The sequence below is a fragment of the Anguilla anguilla genome, chromosome 10 (genome assembly GCF_013347855.1).
Source record: "Anguilla anguilla isolate fAngAng1 chromosome 10, fAngAng1.pri, whole genome shotgun sequence".
Classification (NCBI taxonomy): domain Eukaryota; kingdom Metazoa; phylum Chordata; class Actinopteri; order Anguilliformes; family Anguillidae; genus Anguilla; species Anguilla anguilla.
The window spans coordinates 27,565,940-27,585,191 of NC_049210.1; the positions used below are offsets into that span (position 1 = coordinate 27,565,940).

The following is a 19,252-nucleotide window of genomic DNA, read 5'->3' on the forward strand; positions in this document are numbered from 1 at the left end:
GACAAGGCATACTACACTTCAAAATCATTAGGGTTTCAAAAAGCTTGTTATAAAGCAGACATATATCCAATTTATGTTTTCTAGCTGGCTCTGAAACTGAAACATAAGGCTCATAAATTGTTAAACAAGTTAATTTGATCATTTATCAATGTACCTTTACAAAAGCCTTTCAGTGCTCAAACTGGCCTACATTCCTGGGCATATTGTTTTTTCAATGCATTTGAAATCATATTTAAAAAGTTATTTTATAAATAACTAAAATACAAGCCAATGTACTCACTTAAAAAAAGTGGGCCTTATTACCTCTTCAAAGGTTTCATCAGTCTTTGCTGGTAAAAGCTTCTCCTCTGGGTCTGCATAGTCAGGGTAAGCATAATATGCCTCCTTCATGTCTTCATCATCGTAGTCTGTGATTGATTCTTCTTTGAAGCCATCCAGATCTGTGATCTCTGTAACATCTGATTTCAGATCTCCGATCTCTGCAAGATCAGTGCCTGCCTCACCACCTACAATGCCCACTTCACTGCTTCCAGTTCCTGCTTCACTGCCTCCTGTGCCCACCTCATTGTCTGCAGTGGCCACCCCATTGCCTCCAGTGCTTTCAGTAACAGCCTCTCCTCCAGTGTGCCCTTGACTGTGGACTTCCTCCTTGTACTGTAGGTCAATTCCTTCCCCATATCCGTCATCATAAGTTATAACCTGCACATAGCCACATAGATACTGTAAGATAGGACAGAGCATCACACCTCTACACACTTCCCTCACTCAGACGCAGGCACACACACACACCCCTCAGGTAAAAGGAAACCATATAACCTCCATTCGATAAAGAGTGTAGAAGGCATTAATTATGGTAGCCTGACACAAAGGTGTTAATACAGATAGTGAATTAATATTTATGTTACCTAGACTTGGAGGACAAAGAACTATCTAGTTCCTACATTGTGGCTCCATTTCTCTGCAATCCCAGAGACTTTCATGTGTTGCTTTGCTGCTAATTTCTGACATTTTGTTGCAGCCGTTGGGATACAAAATAAAACTTCAGCTTTCCAACAACATAGGAACAGTGCCCCACAATTTCTTACAGCACACATGTGGAAATAGACAAACACATAAACAGACATGAATACAGGTAAGTAAAGACAAACATGAGTAATGCCAGCTGAATTCACTGTGCTGTTGCACAAGACAGAGCTGTACTCACGTGCGTGCTGTTGTGGGTAATAGTGACTGATGTGTGTTCGTCTCTAGTGATGATCTTCTTCTCCAGGACAGCCCTAGTGCCCAGGCTAATCTCCCCATCCAGTGTTATGCCCAGATCCACTCCGCCCCCAGTGCCGTGATCTACGCTGCTACTAATGATTACTTTGCTGGCAGTATCTGGGGATGCTGTTGAAGCTTCATAGGTCTCATAATCCACGTATGCCCCATAGGGGGTGCCCTCTTCCATGTATGACTCCTCTCTGGTCTTGGCAGCCTCCACTTTCGCCTTCACCAGCATATCTTTCCACATAGCAGTCACCTGATCCCAAAACAACCGAACAAAACTAACTACAAAATAAGAAAATACACCAAACCACACAACAATCAAACACTCATACATAACCAGACAACAAAGAAATAATCCTAGCTAACTACACAGCAACCAACCACTAATACCAAACCACACAACAGGAAATACTCACAGGTAGTTATTTAATTTTCAGTTTGAATAGCAGATTTGCCAGTTTAAATTCAGTATTTGTTTTTTCAATATTTTTTATTTCATTTCAAAATAATAACCTTGTTGGCAACACATGTAATTAATTTCATTTATTGATAAAAGTGACTGAAGATGATGATGACGATTGATGATGATATATAAAGACCCGTGTGTGCAGTCAAACCCAACACATAGAAATAGTATATTTGGTGTTTTGGATAACTTGACTAACCACCCCTTGGGAAGAGTGTGTCTAAGAACCGCGCACATACACTATATGACCAAAAGTATCTGGACATCTCTTGGTCAGGGGGCATTTTTAATGGTTTGGGCTAGACCCCTTAGTTCCAGTGAATGCATATCTTAATGCTACAGCATACAGTCCCATTCTAGATGATTCTGTGCTTCCCCAACGGTTTGGAGAATGTCATTTCCTGTTTCAGCATGACAGTGCCCCCAGGCACACAGCGAGGTCCATATAGAAATGGTTTTGTCCAGAATAGTGTGGAAGAGCTTGACAGGCCTGCATAGAGCCCTGACCTCTACCCGATCCAACACCTTTGGGATCAGTTGGGAAGCCAACTGCGAGCCCGGCCTAGTCGCTCAATCAGTGCCCAACCTCAATAATGCTCTTCTGGTTGAATGGAAGCAAATCCCAGCAGCAATGCTCCAACATCTAGGACAAAGCATTCTCAGAAGAGTGTAGGTTGTTATAGCAGCAAAGGGATGACCAACTCCATATTAATGTTGGATGAGATGTTGGATGTCAGATGTCCACATACTTCTGGCCATGTAGTATATGTTTACTTGGAGCAATGAATGGCTGATGTTTGTACGCAACCCTGAAGTGGGCATGCCTGTAATCGGATTGCTAGGGTTTCCTCTTGCTAATCACATGAACAGGAATATGCATCCAATTTATGAACAATTCACATTCATCATCTGATACACCAGGGATATGCACAAAATTAAAGGTCAGTGCATGCTTCAGAAATCCCATGCTGCTTTTCATCGCGACTTTTCTTAAAAACAAAAGTAATAATTTAAGAAAAATTTTGTGAATGAGGCCCAAAAACACTTAACAACACCTAACAACACAGCAACCAAACACTCACACCTAACCACAAAGCTACCAAACACATATGCCTATCCACACCGCAACCAAACACAAAATGAAGCACCCACCCTTAATCCCACAACAACAACCAAAGATTCACTCCAAAACAACGTAACATGAGAGACCCACAAGACCCACACAGTGAGAGGAACAGCTATATCTGTACCGTGTCCTCATGGGAATCAAGTCCTGCTACTTCTTCTGGAGGAGGTGGGGACTCAGTTGACTTCTTGTCTATGTCCTCATAGTAAGGGTACTCATAGTAATAGGCGTCTTCTTCAGGTGCCTGTCAGAAACCATAGCAACAAGCAGAAAAAACGTACATTTAAAATCATGCTTCCTACTCAAAGATCTTTTTTGAAACAAAACTTTTAATAAAAATGATAAAATGGATAGTTCTGCTCCTGGATACTGATTGGACAGTTTTAACATTTGGTCAACTTCTAATAAGAAGGGTGTGGGTGATATCTAAACATAATGTTAGCTACTTCCGAAACTTATGGTTTGTGCCAAAAAGTCCACTGCTTTCACCACTTATGTAAATGACAACTACATCCATATTAATATATGTACCTTATGCGAAAGTGAAGTTAGCTAGTTAGACTGTTTCTAGTTTTTTGTAATTCTATAGCAGTAACTAGAAAGGTGTAGGCTATTTGTCAGGTTTGCATAAACAAGTATGTGAGGGTGCAATCTGACTCAAATTCATGTAAAATTCAGGAGAACTGACGTAAAATGGGTGAGGAAGCATTTTAACTTAGTTAATATTATTTTGGCTATCTTCCCTCTGGTTGAAATCGTCACACAAAATGTAACATTATAGGCTCCATGTCCCGGCAGCAACCAGAGCGACGCACACTTAAAATGTTTCCAATAAGCTTACGCTAACTGATATTACATAGAAAGCATTCCACAAATCTAAAAGCTTTAGAAAGTTAGCTACCCTAATCACTGCTCCACTGAAACGCACCATAGGCATTGAACGGTCGCTAACTTCTTTGTGTTAAGATTTCCACTGTGTTGTGTTGCTTGGAAACCATCCAGTGCTGTTAGAGAACTATATAGCTTGGCAGAAGAATTGTGATTGCACTTTTTTTATTAATACAGTGGCATTTATTGAACAGAGGTGTCTTTTTAATTAAGGCAATAACATAAATGATATTATAAAAGCAATAAGGCACTTGAAGCCATGCCATATTGTGAATATAGTCACGGTTTATGGGCAGTGTTGCCAGATCAGATTGACAGTTTCCAGCCCAATCACAACTTTAAACATAACAGTGCCGGTTTTAGCCTGCTGTATTAGGGTGGGCTACGGTTGACCTGGGTGGTGGGGGGTTTTGTTGGATGTTGTCGACCGGGGGGGTTGGGGGGTGGGGGGGTTCTGTAGGATGCTGTCAGAGGTGGGGAGGGGGAGGGATGGGGGAGGGGGTGCATTCAAATGACAAAGCGCTTCTCGTCACATTAATAGCGCTGATTAAATAAACCGGCAGTAAACTGCATATAAAAAACAGCACTTTCTGTGCTACTTTTTCCAGCTTGTTTGGCAATATTGTTGGCTGGACCGCAACAGCGGGGCCAGCCCTACAAACGCGAATGTCTGTGACTGACTGAGTGAGTGACTCAGTGAGTGATGAAGTTACACCACTGGTCGGCCGGATCACGTGTGTTAGGGTCCAGCCATATACTAGGTTTTAACTTGGTCTTGTTTTCACAATATTTTCAAACCCCCGCCAAATGTTGACAAAAGTAGCCCAAATTTCATCTACCAGCCCAATGCTATTTTTGCCTGCCCAACGTAATCAAAAGTAGCCCAATTGGGTGGAAACCCGCCCAATATGGCACACTGTTTAGGGGTTGCAGGTACTCCATCATGTGCGTGCCTAACAACACCCTTTAGCCATGACTATTCTCAATATGCTACGACCTCTTGTGCCTCATTGCTCATTGCTTAAATATAAAATGTCACAAAGATATTTTAATAATAACACTATAGTACCATGTAAACAAATGTAAAATGTAAACAAACCTCTTAAATAAACTGTTCCATAAAATATGACAACAAAAAATTACAGTTGTCAGCAATAAATTACTGGAAAACACATTTGATTTTGGTTACTTTATTTCTATAGATAAGGGATTTTATTGGGTTTTTTTATTTTTATTGGGATGGCCGTAGTACAGGTCTGGCAGAGCATCACCAGGGAAGATACCCACCGTCTGGTGATGTCCATGGGTCACAGATTTCAGGCAGTCATTGAACGCAAATGGTTTGCAATTTGTCCAATTATCTTTGTTCCCCTAATGTGGGGGGACTGCCCTTACGAAAAAATTACTTGAACACTCAACATATAAAGAGATCACACGTGAATTAGAAAATAATTCCACTTACTTTTTTTTCTGATTAACATTTTTATTCTCTCTTAAACAGTACAAAAGTACAAAATAATATGCATCGCAAATTATACATACAAACCCCCCACCCTAACCCCCACAACTCGTCATCACCACATACACAATTGGCCTTGGTTGTCAACATAAATACGGTCCATCATATGCATTGGACACAGATATTTAGAAGAAGACATAACTCAGCGAACAGATCAGCGACGAGACAAGGGAGTACAAAACAAGTACATATTTTTGTCCATGCAAAGATTAAGACGCTAAACACAAAACATGCGTCTCCCCAGAGAGTATGTCCCATGTCAGGAGCCCTCCAAAAAAATTAAGTATTTGCCCCATTTTTTAATATACATCCAATCTTCCAAACCGTGTATAGAACATTGTGGCAAACACGCCTGCCACAGGCCACCGAAGTGGCTTTCCTTGGGGCCCTCCAGCACAGAGACACAGGGAGATGATGTTAAAACAGTCCACATTTATTTGCAAGGGTCGGCAAGATGTTATAGCCGAGGAGCAGATGTTAAAACACTGTCATGACAGAGAGGCTCCCCTGTGTGGGTGGGGATGGCAGATTTAACCTGTGCGCAGTGATTACCTCACTACGCACAGGTGCAGCCACTCCTGTTCCTGGGTCCAATTAGCCTGGCCAATTCTCTCATTCTTAACCAATCATCCAATTGGCCAGGTCTAATTAGCTTGACCCAGGGCAGGTGTGGCTGCTTAAACCAGCCATCCCCACACCACAAACATCCTTTCAAATGCTGCCACTTTTGCCATCTCAGCAGCCCATACTTGGATTGAGGGCACACCCTCATTCTTCCATCCTTTGAGAAGAATCTGTCTGCCTATCATGATGCTCATTTGGACCCAACTTCTAATGTGTTTGTTTCCTCCCATTAAGACTGATCCATCACCTAAAACAAAAAATCTGGGGCTGAACGGAATTTGGGTCTCTGAAATCTCACAGTGATTATCATATATCCTGGCCCAAAATTCTTGAACTTTGTCACAGGAACATAAAACATGCATTAGGTAACCTTCCTCGGGCTTGCATTGCCAGCAGTTTGGTGTGAAAATAATTCCACTTACTTAGATGAGAGCAGAGAAAGGTAACTAACGAAAAAGGTGAAAACATCAGTCACATATAAAAATGTAGAATTTCCATGTGAAGATGCAAATTTCACATGATTTCATGTCACACGTTTTGTTATTGTATGTGTAAACTGTAGGTTACATCTAAAGTTGCAAATTTCACATGATTTCATGTCACACATTTTGTTATTGTATGTGTAAACTGTAGGTTACATCTAAAGTTGCGAATTTCACATGACTTCATGTGACCTACGTACAGTTGAGGCCAAAATTTTACATATATCTAGGCTAAAGAGATTCCAACTAAATTTTTCACAACTCCACACATTTCATGTTAGCATACATTTCCTGTGTTAAGTCAGTTAGTGTATCTGCTTTATTTCAATAAGAGGTCATTTAAAAATAATAGCTAAGAAACATATTTATTTAAGCTTTTACATACTATATCAGATTTTCAGTGGATCAAAAGTTTACAAACAGTATTTGGTGGTATTGACTCTATAGATCACTATAGAGAGAGCTGTGAGCTGTGAGGACACGCACACAAGTGAGCTCCTACGGTTTTACTATTTGAACTGTTTTTACCGTTTTTACTTTATTTTATATCGTTTTTATTTTATTTTATATCGTTCTTATAGTTTTATTTTCTTGCGTTTTATTGTTTTACTGTTTCATACTTTTATATTGTCTGCTCTCGCTGGATTTATCCATTTCTGGAACTTCAGTGGAAATCTCCATCATAGTCGCCGTGTCTGGATACAACCATTCAAAGATAAAGAAAAAAGCAGCAGCGGGTTCGAGTTACAGAGACCCCGGGATAGCGGTGGGGTGAAACCGACACCTGTGTAAATCGAGGCCGCCGCTGGCTTGCTACCTGAGAGAGTCACTTAAGCTAAAACGCTAGCTCCGGCCCTGTCGCCACATCTCCAACCCGAGGACCGTTGGCTGTTGCTGGGTGCAAAACCTAAGCTCGTGCCTGCTGCTGCACTGGATTTTACTCCAAATCCGAAGTACAAAGCACTGAGCTCCACTCCACTGCACGAGTCCTGGTTCGTGGCATCTGGCAGGAAAGTTGGTAAGACCAGCCGGCAACCCTCCTATGATCTTCAGCTGTCCAACCGGTATGATGCCCTGAGTCTGGATGATTTTCCGCCGCTGACCAGAGAGTCGCATCCGGTGGCTGTTTCCGAGCGGACTCTCCCCGCTGGTGCTTCCTCTTCGGCGGCTCCAGCTGGTGGCTCCTTCCTGGCTGCCCCGGCCGGCTCCTTCAACACGACGGCTCCAGCTGATGCTTCCACCTTCCCGGCTCCAGCGGTCGTCTCCACCTCAGCAGCTCCTGTGCGCCCTGAGCCGGGGCGTGGTGCATCCCGCCCCGCTGGCTCGTCGGCTCGGCGCAGGCTGCTTAAGGACGCGGTGCGATGCCACTTGCTGGGATCCTCCTCTCGCCGTGCTGCTTCAAAGCTGCAACATCCAGGGAGCACCCAGTACCCATCTGAGCGAAGTGATCCACAGCTGGCTCTCCCTCGTCCCCTCTTCCCTCCTACCACATTGATTGTGGGGGACTCGATCATCAGGCATGTCCGCCTTTTCAACACAATCACCCACTGTTTCCCCGGTGCTACTGTGCCTGTCATTCTGAATAAACTCCCGGAGCTTTTGCACTCTCTGCCCTCCACAGTCACTAAAATCATTGTCCATGTTGGCTGCAATGACACCGCCCGTAGGCAGTCTGTGTTGACGACAGCTGATTTTAAAGACCTCTTTAGCTACTTGCGCACCACAGGATTAGCGGTGTTCGTGTCTGGCCCGATCCCAACACTGGCTCGTGGAGCTGAGCGGTTCAGCCGAATCCTCAGTCTCCACACCTGGCTGCTTTCTGCCTGCAGAGACTTTGACCTGGGTTTTATTGACAATTTTAACCTATTTTGGAACCGTTATTCTTTTTATAAGCCCAACGGAATACATCCCAACAAACTGGGCAGCAGGATGCTAGCTGCTAATTTTCAGCATGCTGTCACATGGGACTGACGGTTGTTTACACCACACACCCCCCTCCCGACCTCTTCTTCCCCGCCCTCAGTGGTAGCTCAAAATCCCATCTCACTCACCACTGCCCCCTTTGGGCTTCAGCGGTCATTGATTTCTCGACTACACCGCACAAGACAGCCCAACTACAGGCTATGTCCTCGTTGGCGCGGAGTAAATCACCGCAACCTGCGGCCTCTGGGGCGGGCTCCTCGGTCAGCTGATGCCACGGACCTGCCGATCCCCACCAGGATTGGCCTGGTGAATGCCAGATCGCTAGTGAACAAGACCTTCATCCTGAAGGATTTCTTCTCATCACGAGGATTGGATTTTCTCTGTGTGACTGAGACGTGGCTGGGTGTTGGTGAGTCCAGCGCTTTCACTGAACTTTTACCTGATGATTGCTGCTATTTTAACTCCCCACGGTCCTCTGGCCGGGGAGGAGGAATAGCCACGGTCTATAAAAGTCGCTATAAATGCAAGCAGCTATCACCTCCATCTTCATTCAGCAGCTTTGAACTGTGTTTATTTGAGCTGGGTCGCCCTCACACCATATTGTGCGCTGTGATCTACCGGCCTCCTAAATACAATAAGGACTTTTTAAATGACTTTTCGGACTTCCTGGGTGAAATCATGCCCAAATACGACCGTGTCCTTATTGTTGGTGATTTTAATGTTCATGTGTGTTGTCCTGATAAGCCAATGGCGAAGGTCTTTTTACACCTCATTGACTCTTTTAATCTTGTGCAGTCTGTGTCTGGACCCACACAAGAGCGTGGACACACACTTGATCTTGTTTTATCATATGGTCTGCCTGTTTTTAACCTAGAACTTTGTTCAGCAGTATTCTCTGATCATATGCCTGTATTGTTTGAGGTTGCTCTTGCCTGTAATACAGTTAAACCTGCCGCTGTTACTCGGCGCTGTCGCATCATTAACCCCTCCACTGCTGCTCAGTTTTCCGCCGTTTTCAGTCATAACACCGTCATTCCTGAGTCTGTGTGCAGTACAGAGGAGCTTAGCTCATGGCTTCACTCCACCTGCCAGACCGTTTTAGATAATGTGGCTCCATTAAAAACCAGGCAGCCTAAAAGTAGATCTGAGTCCTGGTTAAATGATACTACTCGTGCTGTCCGACGTGAGTGCCATAAAGCTGAGCGCAAGTGGAAAAAGGACAAACTACAGGTGTCCTTTCAAATGTTAAGGGACTGCTGGCGTCATTATCAGACAACTGTGAAAAATGCCAAAAGGGAACATTTGTCTAATATCATCATGTCTAACTGTCACAAACCACGTGTTTTGTTTAAAACCATTGACTCAGCTCTTAATGCTCGGCAGACTGTCAGTACAGAGGCCTCCCCTGCTGCTTGTGAAAAATTTCTTCACTTTTTTACTGATAAGGTCTCTTCTGCGAGAGCTCTCATCACACCTGCTGATTATGACCCTTCAATCTCTGTCACCTGCTCTGCTGTTTTGGACCAGTTTGAGCCTGTGACTTTTTCTTACAGGAGATTGTTGGTCAGTTGAGGCCCTCAGGTTCTCCAAATGATGCTGTACCTCCTCGACTATTTAAAGAGGTTTTCCCAACTGTTGGAACCTCTGTTCTTACTGTTATTAATAGCAGTTTGTCCTCAGGTGTGGTCCCTGTATATTTTAAACATGCAGTTGTTCAACCCCTGATTAAAAAACCTGAGCTAGATCCTGCTGCTCTTAACAATTTCAGGCCGATCTCCAAACTGCCTTTTATTTCAAAAATCCTTGAGAAGATTGTTTACAGTCAGTTAATGGCCTTTTTGAAAGACAACAATATTCTCGAGGTTTTCCAATCCGGTTTTAAATCTCTGCACAGCACCGAATCAGCTCTTTTAAGAGTTTTTATTGATATCTTTTTAGCCACAGACTCTGGTGATTGTGTTATTCTTGTGCTTTTAGACTTAACTGCTGCATTCGACACAGTGGACCACGAAGTCCTGATCTCTCGCTTGGAGCAGTGGGTGGGCATCAGGGGCGTGGCACTGGAGTGGTTCAGGTCGTACTTGGCAGACCGAACCTTCTGTGTCAGCCTTGGCGACTCTGTGTCCTCCTCTGCTCCTCTCTCGTGTGGGGTCCCGCAGGGTTCGGTCCTGGGCCCTCTTTTGTTTTCTTTGTATTTGCTCCCACTCGGCTCCATACTTAGGAAGCATGGGATTTCCTTCCACTTTTATGCGGATGACAGTCAAATCTATGTCCCTCTTAAAAAGAAAGACGCTTACGCAATCACTGCCTTAGTTAAGTGTCTTAACGACATAAAAGCCAGGATGTCTCTGAACTTTTTAAATTTTAATGAGAAGAAGACTGAAGTGATGGTTTTTGGTGGCATCGCTGGGACAGCCCTTCCAGATCTGGGCTCTTTGGCCCAGTATGTCAATCCAACCATCACAAACCTCGGGGTAAAAGTGGATGCTGACCTCAAGCTTGACAGCCAAGTCAGGGCGGTTGTTAAATCAAGTTTTTATCATTTGAGGCAGCTGGCCAAAATAAAGCCAATTCTTTCAAGGCAACAGTTTGAGATTGTAATCCATGCCTTTATCACCACTCGGCTGGATTATTGCAATGCCCTCTATGTGGGGGTTAGTGCTTCCTCCATCTCCCGTCTCCAGATGGTTCAGAATGCTGCGGCACATCTTTTAACCGGCACACGCAAGCATGAGCACATTTCCCCCATTTTAGCCTCACTCCACTGGCTGCCCATACACTTCAGGATTCATTTTAAAATTATTTTATTTGCTTTTAAATCCCTGAGTGGTCTTGCCCCGCTGTACCTCTCTGAGCTTCTACACCCCTACACACCTACTCGCTCTCTCAGGTCAGCTGATCAGCTGCTCCTGAGAGTGCCTAAAACTAAGCTGAAGCTCAGAGGGGACCGCGCCTTCGCTGTTGCAGCTCCAACACTATGGAACGACCTGCCTCAGCACATCAGACAGGCCTCCTCTCTGTCTGTTTTTAAATCCCTCGTCAAAACCCACCTCTTCTCCTTGGCTTTTGAGTCCTAGCAAGACAGTGACTTTATTTTATCCTTTATTTTATTCCTTATTTTATCCTATTTATTTTATTTTATTTTTTCCTATTTATTTCTCAGATTGTATGACTGTTACCTATATGACTATAGCTATGATGTGTTTATTTTGCAATGTATTTATTTATTCTTCTGTACAGCACTTTGGTCAGCCATGGCTGTTTTAAAGTGCTTAACAAATAAAATTGGATTGGATTGGATTGGATTGACTTGTAATTGCTTAACTTAAATCAAATGCTTGGGGTAGCCTTCCACAAGCTTCTCACAATACTTTGCCTGAATTTTTGCCCATTCCTCCTGACAGAAATGGTGTAACTCAGTCACGTTTGTGGGCCTCCTTGCTCGGACATGCTTTTTCAGTTCAGTCCACAGATTTTCTATGGGATTCAGGTCAGGGCTTTGTGATGGCCACTCCAGTACTTTCACTTTGTTGTCTTTAAGCCATTTTGTTACAGCTTTGGAGGTATGCTTAGGATCATAGTCCTGCTGGAAGACCCAGTTGTAACCTAGTTTTAACTTTCTAGCTGATGTCCTGAGGTGTTGCTTTAGTAGATAAATCCTCCTTCCTCATGATGCCATCTATTTTCTGTCCCATTTCTGTCCCATTTCCAGCAAAACACCTCCAGCAAAACACCCTCACCACATGATGCTACCACCCCCATGCTTCACAGTTGGGATGGTGTTCTTCAGATTAAAATCCTCACCTTTTTTCCTCCATACATAGTGCTGATCATCATGGCCAAACAGTTCAATTTTTGTTTAATCTGACCAGAGAACACTCCTCCAAATGGCTAGGCCTTCGTCCTGGTGATCACCAGCAAACTTCATTCTGGCTTTTTTATGCCAGTCTTGCAGTAGGGGCATCTTCCTTGCATGACAGCCTTTCAGGCCATGGCGATGTAGGATTCTCTTAATGATGGATGTAGATACTTTGGCACCTGATGCCTCCAACTCCTTCACCAGTTCCTTTGTTGTCTTGAGGTTCAGTTGATCCTTTCTGACCAAAGTTCGTTCAGCCATGGGAGTTAATTTGTGCCTCCTTCCTCAACAATGCAGTGTCTGTGCGGTCCCAAGTTTTTTATATTTGCATACAAATGTTTGTACAGGTGATCGCAGTACATTCAGTTGTTTGGAAATTGCTCCTAAGGAGTAACTGGACTTGTGGGGGTCCACAGTTTTTTTTCTGGCGTCTTGGCTGAGTTGCTTGGATTTTCCTATGGTATCAAGGGCAAAAAGGCAGTGGCTCTAAAGGCCCTTAAATATAGCCACAGGTGCCAATTAACTCCCAAATAACTCCTAATTATGACAATTAGCCAATCAGAAGCTTCTAAAAAGTCATTACATTAAAAGCTTAAATGAATCTGTCTCTTAGCTATTATTTTGAAATGAACTCTTATGAAAATAAATAGATACCCTAATTGACCTAACACAGGAAATGTATGCTAACATCAAATGCGTTGAGTTGTGAAAACATTAGTTTGAATGTCTTTAGCCTAGGTGTACGTAAACTTTTGGCTTCAACTGTACAGCTTCAGAATACGTGATATGTCAGAGGAATAGTATTTTTAAGTGGCTATTTTCATCCAATTTTTCTTACTGATTACCTCTCATGGCTGAATGAATACGCTGTCGAAATGATTAATATTTTAATTTCATGACTAACCATTTTACGCTTCAGTGCTATACGCATGTTTTTTAGTGTGCTTTCCTCTGACTGAAGACATCTTTTTATTGAAACAGTAAACTCAGTTATTTCTGCTGGGTAGCTCACTAGTGCCTCTTGCAGTGCATGAGTGACCACCACTGTCTCGAATTGAATCTGACCCATGCCAGTGTCTTCACTCTCCTAATCCAACTGTTTTGTCTAACATTTCTTGAAAGGCATTGCATAAATAACCAAAAAGTGTTATTTTGAGGTTAAAAGAAGAGATGGTGTCTCACCAGGTTTATGCTTGTCTGTTGATTCTTTTATAGGAATCATCGCTTTTCCTAGCTATGTTATCAATTTATTGTTTTGTTATTTCAGGTTTGTCTTCAACTTTGATGGATGGATCTTTCACTGTTTTGTTTGTTTAGCTATGTTTTGGTATGGCCTCCTTTTAGGAGCTGTAAAAACACACAAGAAGCTTGAGCTTATTATTACTTTTGGCCTTAGTTCTACTGCCCACTTAGCCCCTCATTACCCACGCATTTAGTACAGCAGCTCACTCCATACACATCTGGGTACACAACTGAGTACTCCCCATTTACAGCTCATTTATGTTTCCTTTTATTTTCTTGCAGGGACTGGGTGTAAAATAAGTTGTACTCCTGAGACATACTTACATAATCATAGAAGTTGGGTTCCTGATTCTGGGGGAAGTCTGGGACAGGCACCTCACAGTCAGGGCTGAAGTGCTCGCAGTAGTCATGGGCAGCCCTGTGGTCATCAACGATCAGGAGCTGCTGAATATCTCCCTGAAGCACAAAACACGAAATGCAAATCAGTCTAACAGGAATAGGTCCTCTTTCAACATTCGCAGGCTGTATTCCCATGAATACACTGATTAATGTCCGGCATGGACTAGATCAGGGACCTGCACCCCGGAACTGAACCAAAAGCATTTAGATCAAATAAAATAAATAAATAAAATTAAAAAAAGGTTTTTAGGTTCAGAGGTAAACCAATGGGTATGAAAAATCATGAAGAACTAAAAATTGGACACCTTTGTTTTCTCCATTTCACACAGCCCAGACAGAACACAGACCCAGGCAGCAAAGGTTAAATGCATTATGTGCTGTAGATAAATTGTGTGCATGTGTTTCTGTGTGTGTGTTTGTGTGCACATGTGTGTGTGTGCATGTACGTGTGTATATGTGTGCGTGCGTGCGTACGTGTGTGTGAATGTGCATGTGAGTATGTGTGTATGTGCTCATGTGCGCGCGTGCATGTGTGTGTGCATGTTCATCCAACAGGGCCTCGTTACGACCAGTATATAAGTTGTTGCATGTATATGTTTCTTATGTATTGTTTGTAATATTATGGGTATATGATGTGTCATTTAGGATAATGCATTTATTAGTTACAGGTTTTATAGTTGATTTTTTTCCCTGCTATTATTGTTGTTGTTCTTTGTAATGTTTGCTTTGGCTACGCAGTACATGTCGTGCCAATAAAGTACTTTGAACCCAGACCTAAACGCTACGTAGTTTGCTTATATTTAGCTTTTGCTGCTCCATTCCCAAAACTTCAGTTTCACTTCCCTATATGTTAAACAAATATGTAGATGATGATTAACTGCAGATATTGACAGTTATTGAGCTTCTATGGTGATGACAAGTTGCCACATACAAAGCAGTTAGTGGGTCTGTGTTCTTCACCAAGTAGAACTTTTCTTTATTGAGGCAAAATTTGTAAATATTGTCTTTATTTTAATTTTATGTTAAAGAACTTGCAAATTTCTGTATATTTACTGAAATGTAGACGGAAGTGTGCCTGTCTCAACAGTAGTGGCACCAGCATTTTCATTTTGGATGGGCCAAAGTAATTCTAGCTGGAATGTCCTTCATTTCATTAATTTATAGAAGGTTTTATGGCTCTGTCATGCCAAATATGCACCTTTTGCCATTATTGTGCTGCTTATGTCATAAAAACCTCATCAGCATTTTAAACCATTGACACCTGCATTCTACACAGCTAGAAGTTGACATGTTGCTATAGTGATATAGAACACTGGGTAAAATAGACCAATTTCCGAGCATTGTCACAGCTGAGGTGGACATGCAACCCAAGGACAAAATACTGAAATGGATAATAGGTTTTGCATCAAATATCTTAGCTAAGCAGTTTGGCGTAAATTTGCAAAATACCGTATGTTACACTATGCTGTAAGACTATGTTCTAATCTCATTGGTATGGAAAGCTATGGACATGTTCTGTGTGCACAAATAAAAATCACTGTGATGGCATTATTTTAAGAGGTTTTTGCATCGATGGCTTTCCATACATAGGCACTCAATTGAATATGCCTAGCTGACTACCAATGACAGAAAATACTAAGTTACGTGAGTGACAGTGCTGGCATAATGCTGGCCTGCTCTTATGAATGAATGTGGGATTCCCAGCTGGCTGGCTAGCTACTTAGCAAGCTAGCTGACATTTACTATCTTACGAAGCTACCTACGAGATCTAAAAAGTTTTGCTGGCTATATTCTCATGTTGTCACGAGACAGGTTCATCTTGATTCCCAGAGCTGCTGTAGTTAGCTAGATATCTAATGTTAAACTGGGGACATGTGATCTGTCTAATGTTAGCAGACAAATGTTAACTAACTTAGCCATTGTAATGTAACTGACTTGGTTTAATCTGACAGGAACATTAGTTCACTAGCTAATATTTGCTAACTTCTAGATAATGTTAATGTTAATCTTTAATTTTGTATAACCTAAAGAAGGTAAAAAGTGCCCACTTCCAAGGAAGTCCACGTTAGCATTTGCTTGATTTACAAATCTTGATGGTGGAGACACCTATGATGAGGCAGTCAATTCTAGCAGCGTTACCTCACTAATTATTTTAGCTAGGCCATAAGTTATATATAAAGCAATGCCTTCTGGGCCATAACAATGAACTAATGTGTACCCTATAGCAATGAAAGACCTATGGGGTATTATTGTCTTAAAAATAAATGAATACAGTGCCTTCTGAAGTATTCAGACCCCTTAACCTTTTCCACATTTTGTTTACATTATAGCCTTATTCTAAAAGGGATGAAATTCATTGTTATTCTCCTCAATCTACACATAATACCCCATAATGACAAAGTGAAAACACGTTTTAAGAAATTTTTGCAAATTTATTAAAAATAAGAAACTGAAATATCACATTTACATAAGTATTCAGACCCTTTGCTGTGACACTAAAAATTAAGCTCAGGTGCATCCTGTTTCCAGTGATCATACTTCAGATGTTTGTACAACTTGTCCACTTGTGGTAAATTCAATTGATTGGAAAGGCACACACCTGTCTATATAAGGTCCCACAGTTGACAGTGCATGTCAGAGCAAAAGCCAAGCCATGAAGTCAAAGGAATTGTCTGTAGACCTCCAAGACAGGAATGTGTCGAGATACAGATCTGGGGAAGCGTACAAAAAAATTTCTACAGCATTGAAGGTCCCGAAGAACACAGTGGCCTCCATCATTCTTAAATAGAAGAAGTTTGGAACCACCAGGAGTCTTCCTAGAGCTGGCCACCCGGCCAAACCAAGCAATCGGGGGAGAAGGGCCTTGGCCAGGGAGGTGACCAAGAACCCAATAGCCACTTTGACAGAGCTCCAGAGTTCCTCTGTGGAGATGGGAGAACCTTCCAGAAGGACAACAATCTCTACAGCACTCCACCAATCAGGCCTTTATAGTATAGTGGTCAGACAGAAGCCACTCCTCAGTAAAAGACACATGACAGCCCACTTGAAGTTTGCTTAAAGGCACCTAAAAAACTATCAGTCCATGAGAAACAAGATGGTCTCTGGTCTGATGAAACCAAGATTGAACTCTTTGGCCACAATGACAAGCATCACGTCTAGAGGAAACCAGGCACCACTCATCACCTGGCTAATACCATCCCTACGATGAAGCATGGATGTTTTTCAGCGGCAGGAACTGGGAGACTAGTCAGGATAGAGGGAGAGATGAATGGAGCAAAGTGCAGAAAGATCCTTAATGAAAAAACTGCGCCAGAGCGTTCAGGACCTCAGACTGGGGCGAAGGTTCACCATCTAACTGGACAACAATCCTACGCACACAGCTAAGACAATGCAGGAGTGGCTTCGGGACAAGTCTGTGAATGTCCTAGAGTGGCCCAGCCAGAGCTTGGACTTGAACCTGATCAAACACCTCTGGAGAGACCTGAAATAGCTGTGCAACAACGATCCCGATCCAACTCATGATCCATACTTCTGTAAATGTGATATTTCAGTTTTTCATTTTTAATAAATATGCACAAATTTCTAAACCTGCTTTCGCTCTGTCATTATGGGGTATTGTGTGTAGATTGATGAGAATAAAAATGAACTGAATCCATTTAAATCAGAATCAGAATCAGAGTCAGAATCGGGTTTATTGCCAAGTAGGTTTACACATACAAGGAATTTGTTTTGGTCAGGTGGTGCGTAACAGTGAACATAAAATAAGATAAATAGAGTAAGAAATAGTGCAGTAAAAAACATAACAGACATAACATAACATAACATAAACATAGTGCAACAATAACAATAGTGCAAGGGGATAAAGTGGATTTTAAGTACAAGTGGATTTTAAGTACAAAATGAAATGAATGGACAAAAAAAAAATGAATTTTTTATGTAAATAAATAAATAAACATTCCAAAAATCAAGTGAGTCACAAATATTTTTCATAACTTACAAATAAAACAGTTAATTCACAAATAAATGTAACAGATCCACAAATAAATGTATCTGATTCACAAATAAATACACATATGTTCTCCCTTCAATCAATCGAGAGGAGTTGCTGAAATTATCTGGACTTCGCGGTATTTTGTTATAGAACTTAAAGTTACAATCTCGAAGATTTCTGTTTCGTTCTCTTTGGCGGTACCAATGGCGAAAAGCAGTAATTGCAGGTGTGTTTTTGGACCTCACTTCCCAGAGATCCAACCGGATCCAACCAGTGTCGCCTGTGTGACGTCAGTCAGTTGGCACCTGGGCCACGCCAACTATAACACTTACTATTTACTGAAAAATGGTTGTTATAAAAGTAACGTTATGTACACACTCATTAATTAATTGCTGTCTTTACACTGCCGAGCTGGGTTAAAATGCTGTAGCAGACCTGGGGTAGAATTAGTGATGATCAATTTCCACAGAGTTTCTTTATCCACCTTTTGCCCGGTATTAACATCTTTACACTGCAGAGAAGTTTTTGCGGGATTCGCTGCGGCTCGTACAATTATGTATCTCGTGCACACTAAACAGTCTTTCTCGTGAATGATTGTTGTGTAATATTTTTGAAACAACTGCCTTGCAAAATGTTACCACTGGTGTTTCTGGTTTTGCTAGCAAACTGTTCAAGAATAAAGCGGAGCTGGGTGTTAAATTAGCAATCAGAACAAGAATAATAAAACAAAAGCAAAGGAGATTTCATCAAAAAAGAGCAAGGCTGAAGGACCATATGAGGAAGCGTAATAAAATAATAACGCTAATCCATACTGCTGTATTCTTTTATTTAGTTTTCTCTGGTTTGACATTTTACACTGAAATCAGACCTGGCTCTGCTCCACCTATACCCCTGGTTAATGCTCTGTGTAAAGACGGCCTTATTCCGATCATTATAATATATTGATGAACTTGATGGCAATGTAAATAACGGTAACGTTAAGGCCAATTCAGATCAATGATTCAAAACGGTTTTAGAATGTTGCAGAGAAAATTGCAGCGGTGTGAACTGGTTAGTTGCAGAGCGTCTGAAGCCGTTGCCTGGGGTCTCAAAACACCCACCTTGTCAAATCACCAAGTGCAGTTAGAACGTTTACAATCAGACGTCTTGGAATTTTGCAAGTTGCATCCAGTCTCGTTGCGAATCATTGATCTGAACTGACCTTTAGTTAGCTACATTGCAACGTTGCAACAAGGTAGCACTGCATTCGAGAGACATTTTGCGAGGTCGGTACCAGTCGGTAGCATTAGCTAGCGTTTTTTCTAATTGTTAGCTGACATTAAATTGTGTTAATTACATTAGCTAGATAGCTAACGCAACGTTACCTGCTATGAGAGATGGATACTGTGCGCAACGTTGTCTAAACTAATGTTGCCTTTCTTGACATGGTCCGGTAGCTAGCGTTAGCTGTTCAAATAGCTAGGC

The 19,252-nt window shown here is 42.0% G+C and overlaps 1 protein-coding gene across 2 annotated transcripts in view; it reads right to left on the reverse strand.

Annotated features, from left to right (window-relative positions):
• LOC118237099 (collagen alpha-1(V) chain-like) overlaps positions 1-19,252 on the reverse strand; it is a 132,730-nt gene that overhangs the window by 75,051 nt on the left and 38,427 nt on the right. For both annotated transcript variants that reach the window (XM_035435537.1, XM_035435536.1), the window contains 4 exons: positions 13,723-13,854; positions 2,986-3,105; positions 1,205-1,522; positions 304-699 (listed from right to left, as the gene is read on the reverse strand). In XM_035435537.1, coding sequence (XP_035291428.1) covers positions 304-699; positions 1,205-1,522; positions 2,986-3,105; positions 13,723-13,854 — 966 coding nt within the window. The remainder of the gene's footprint in view (positions 1-303; positions 700-1,204; positions 1,523-2,985; positions 3,106-13,722; positions 13,855-19,252) is intronic.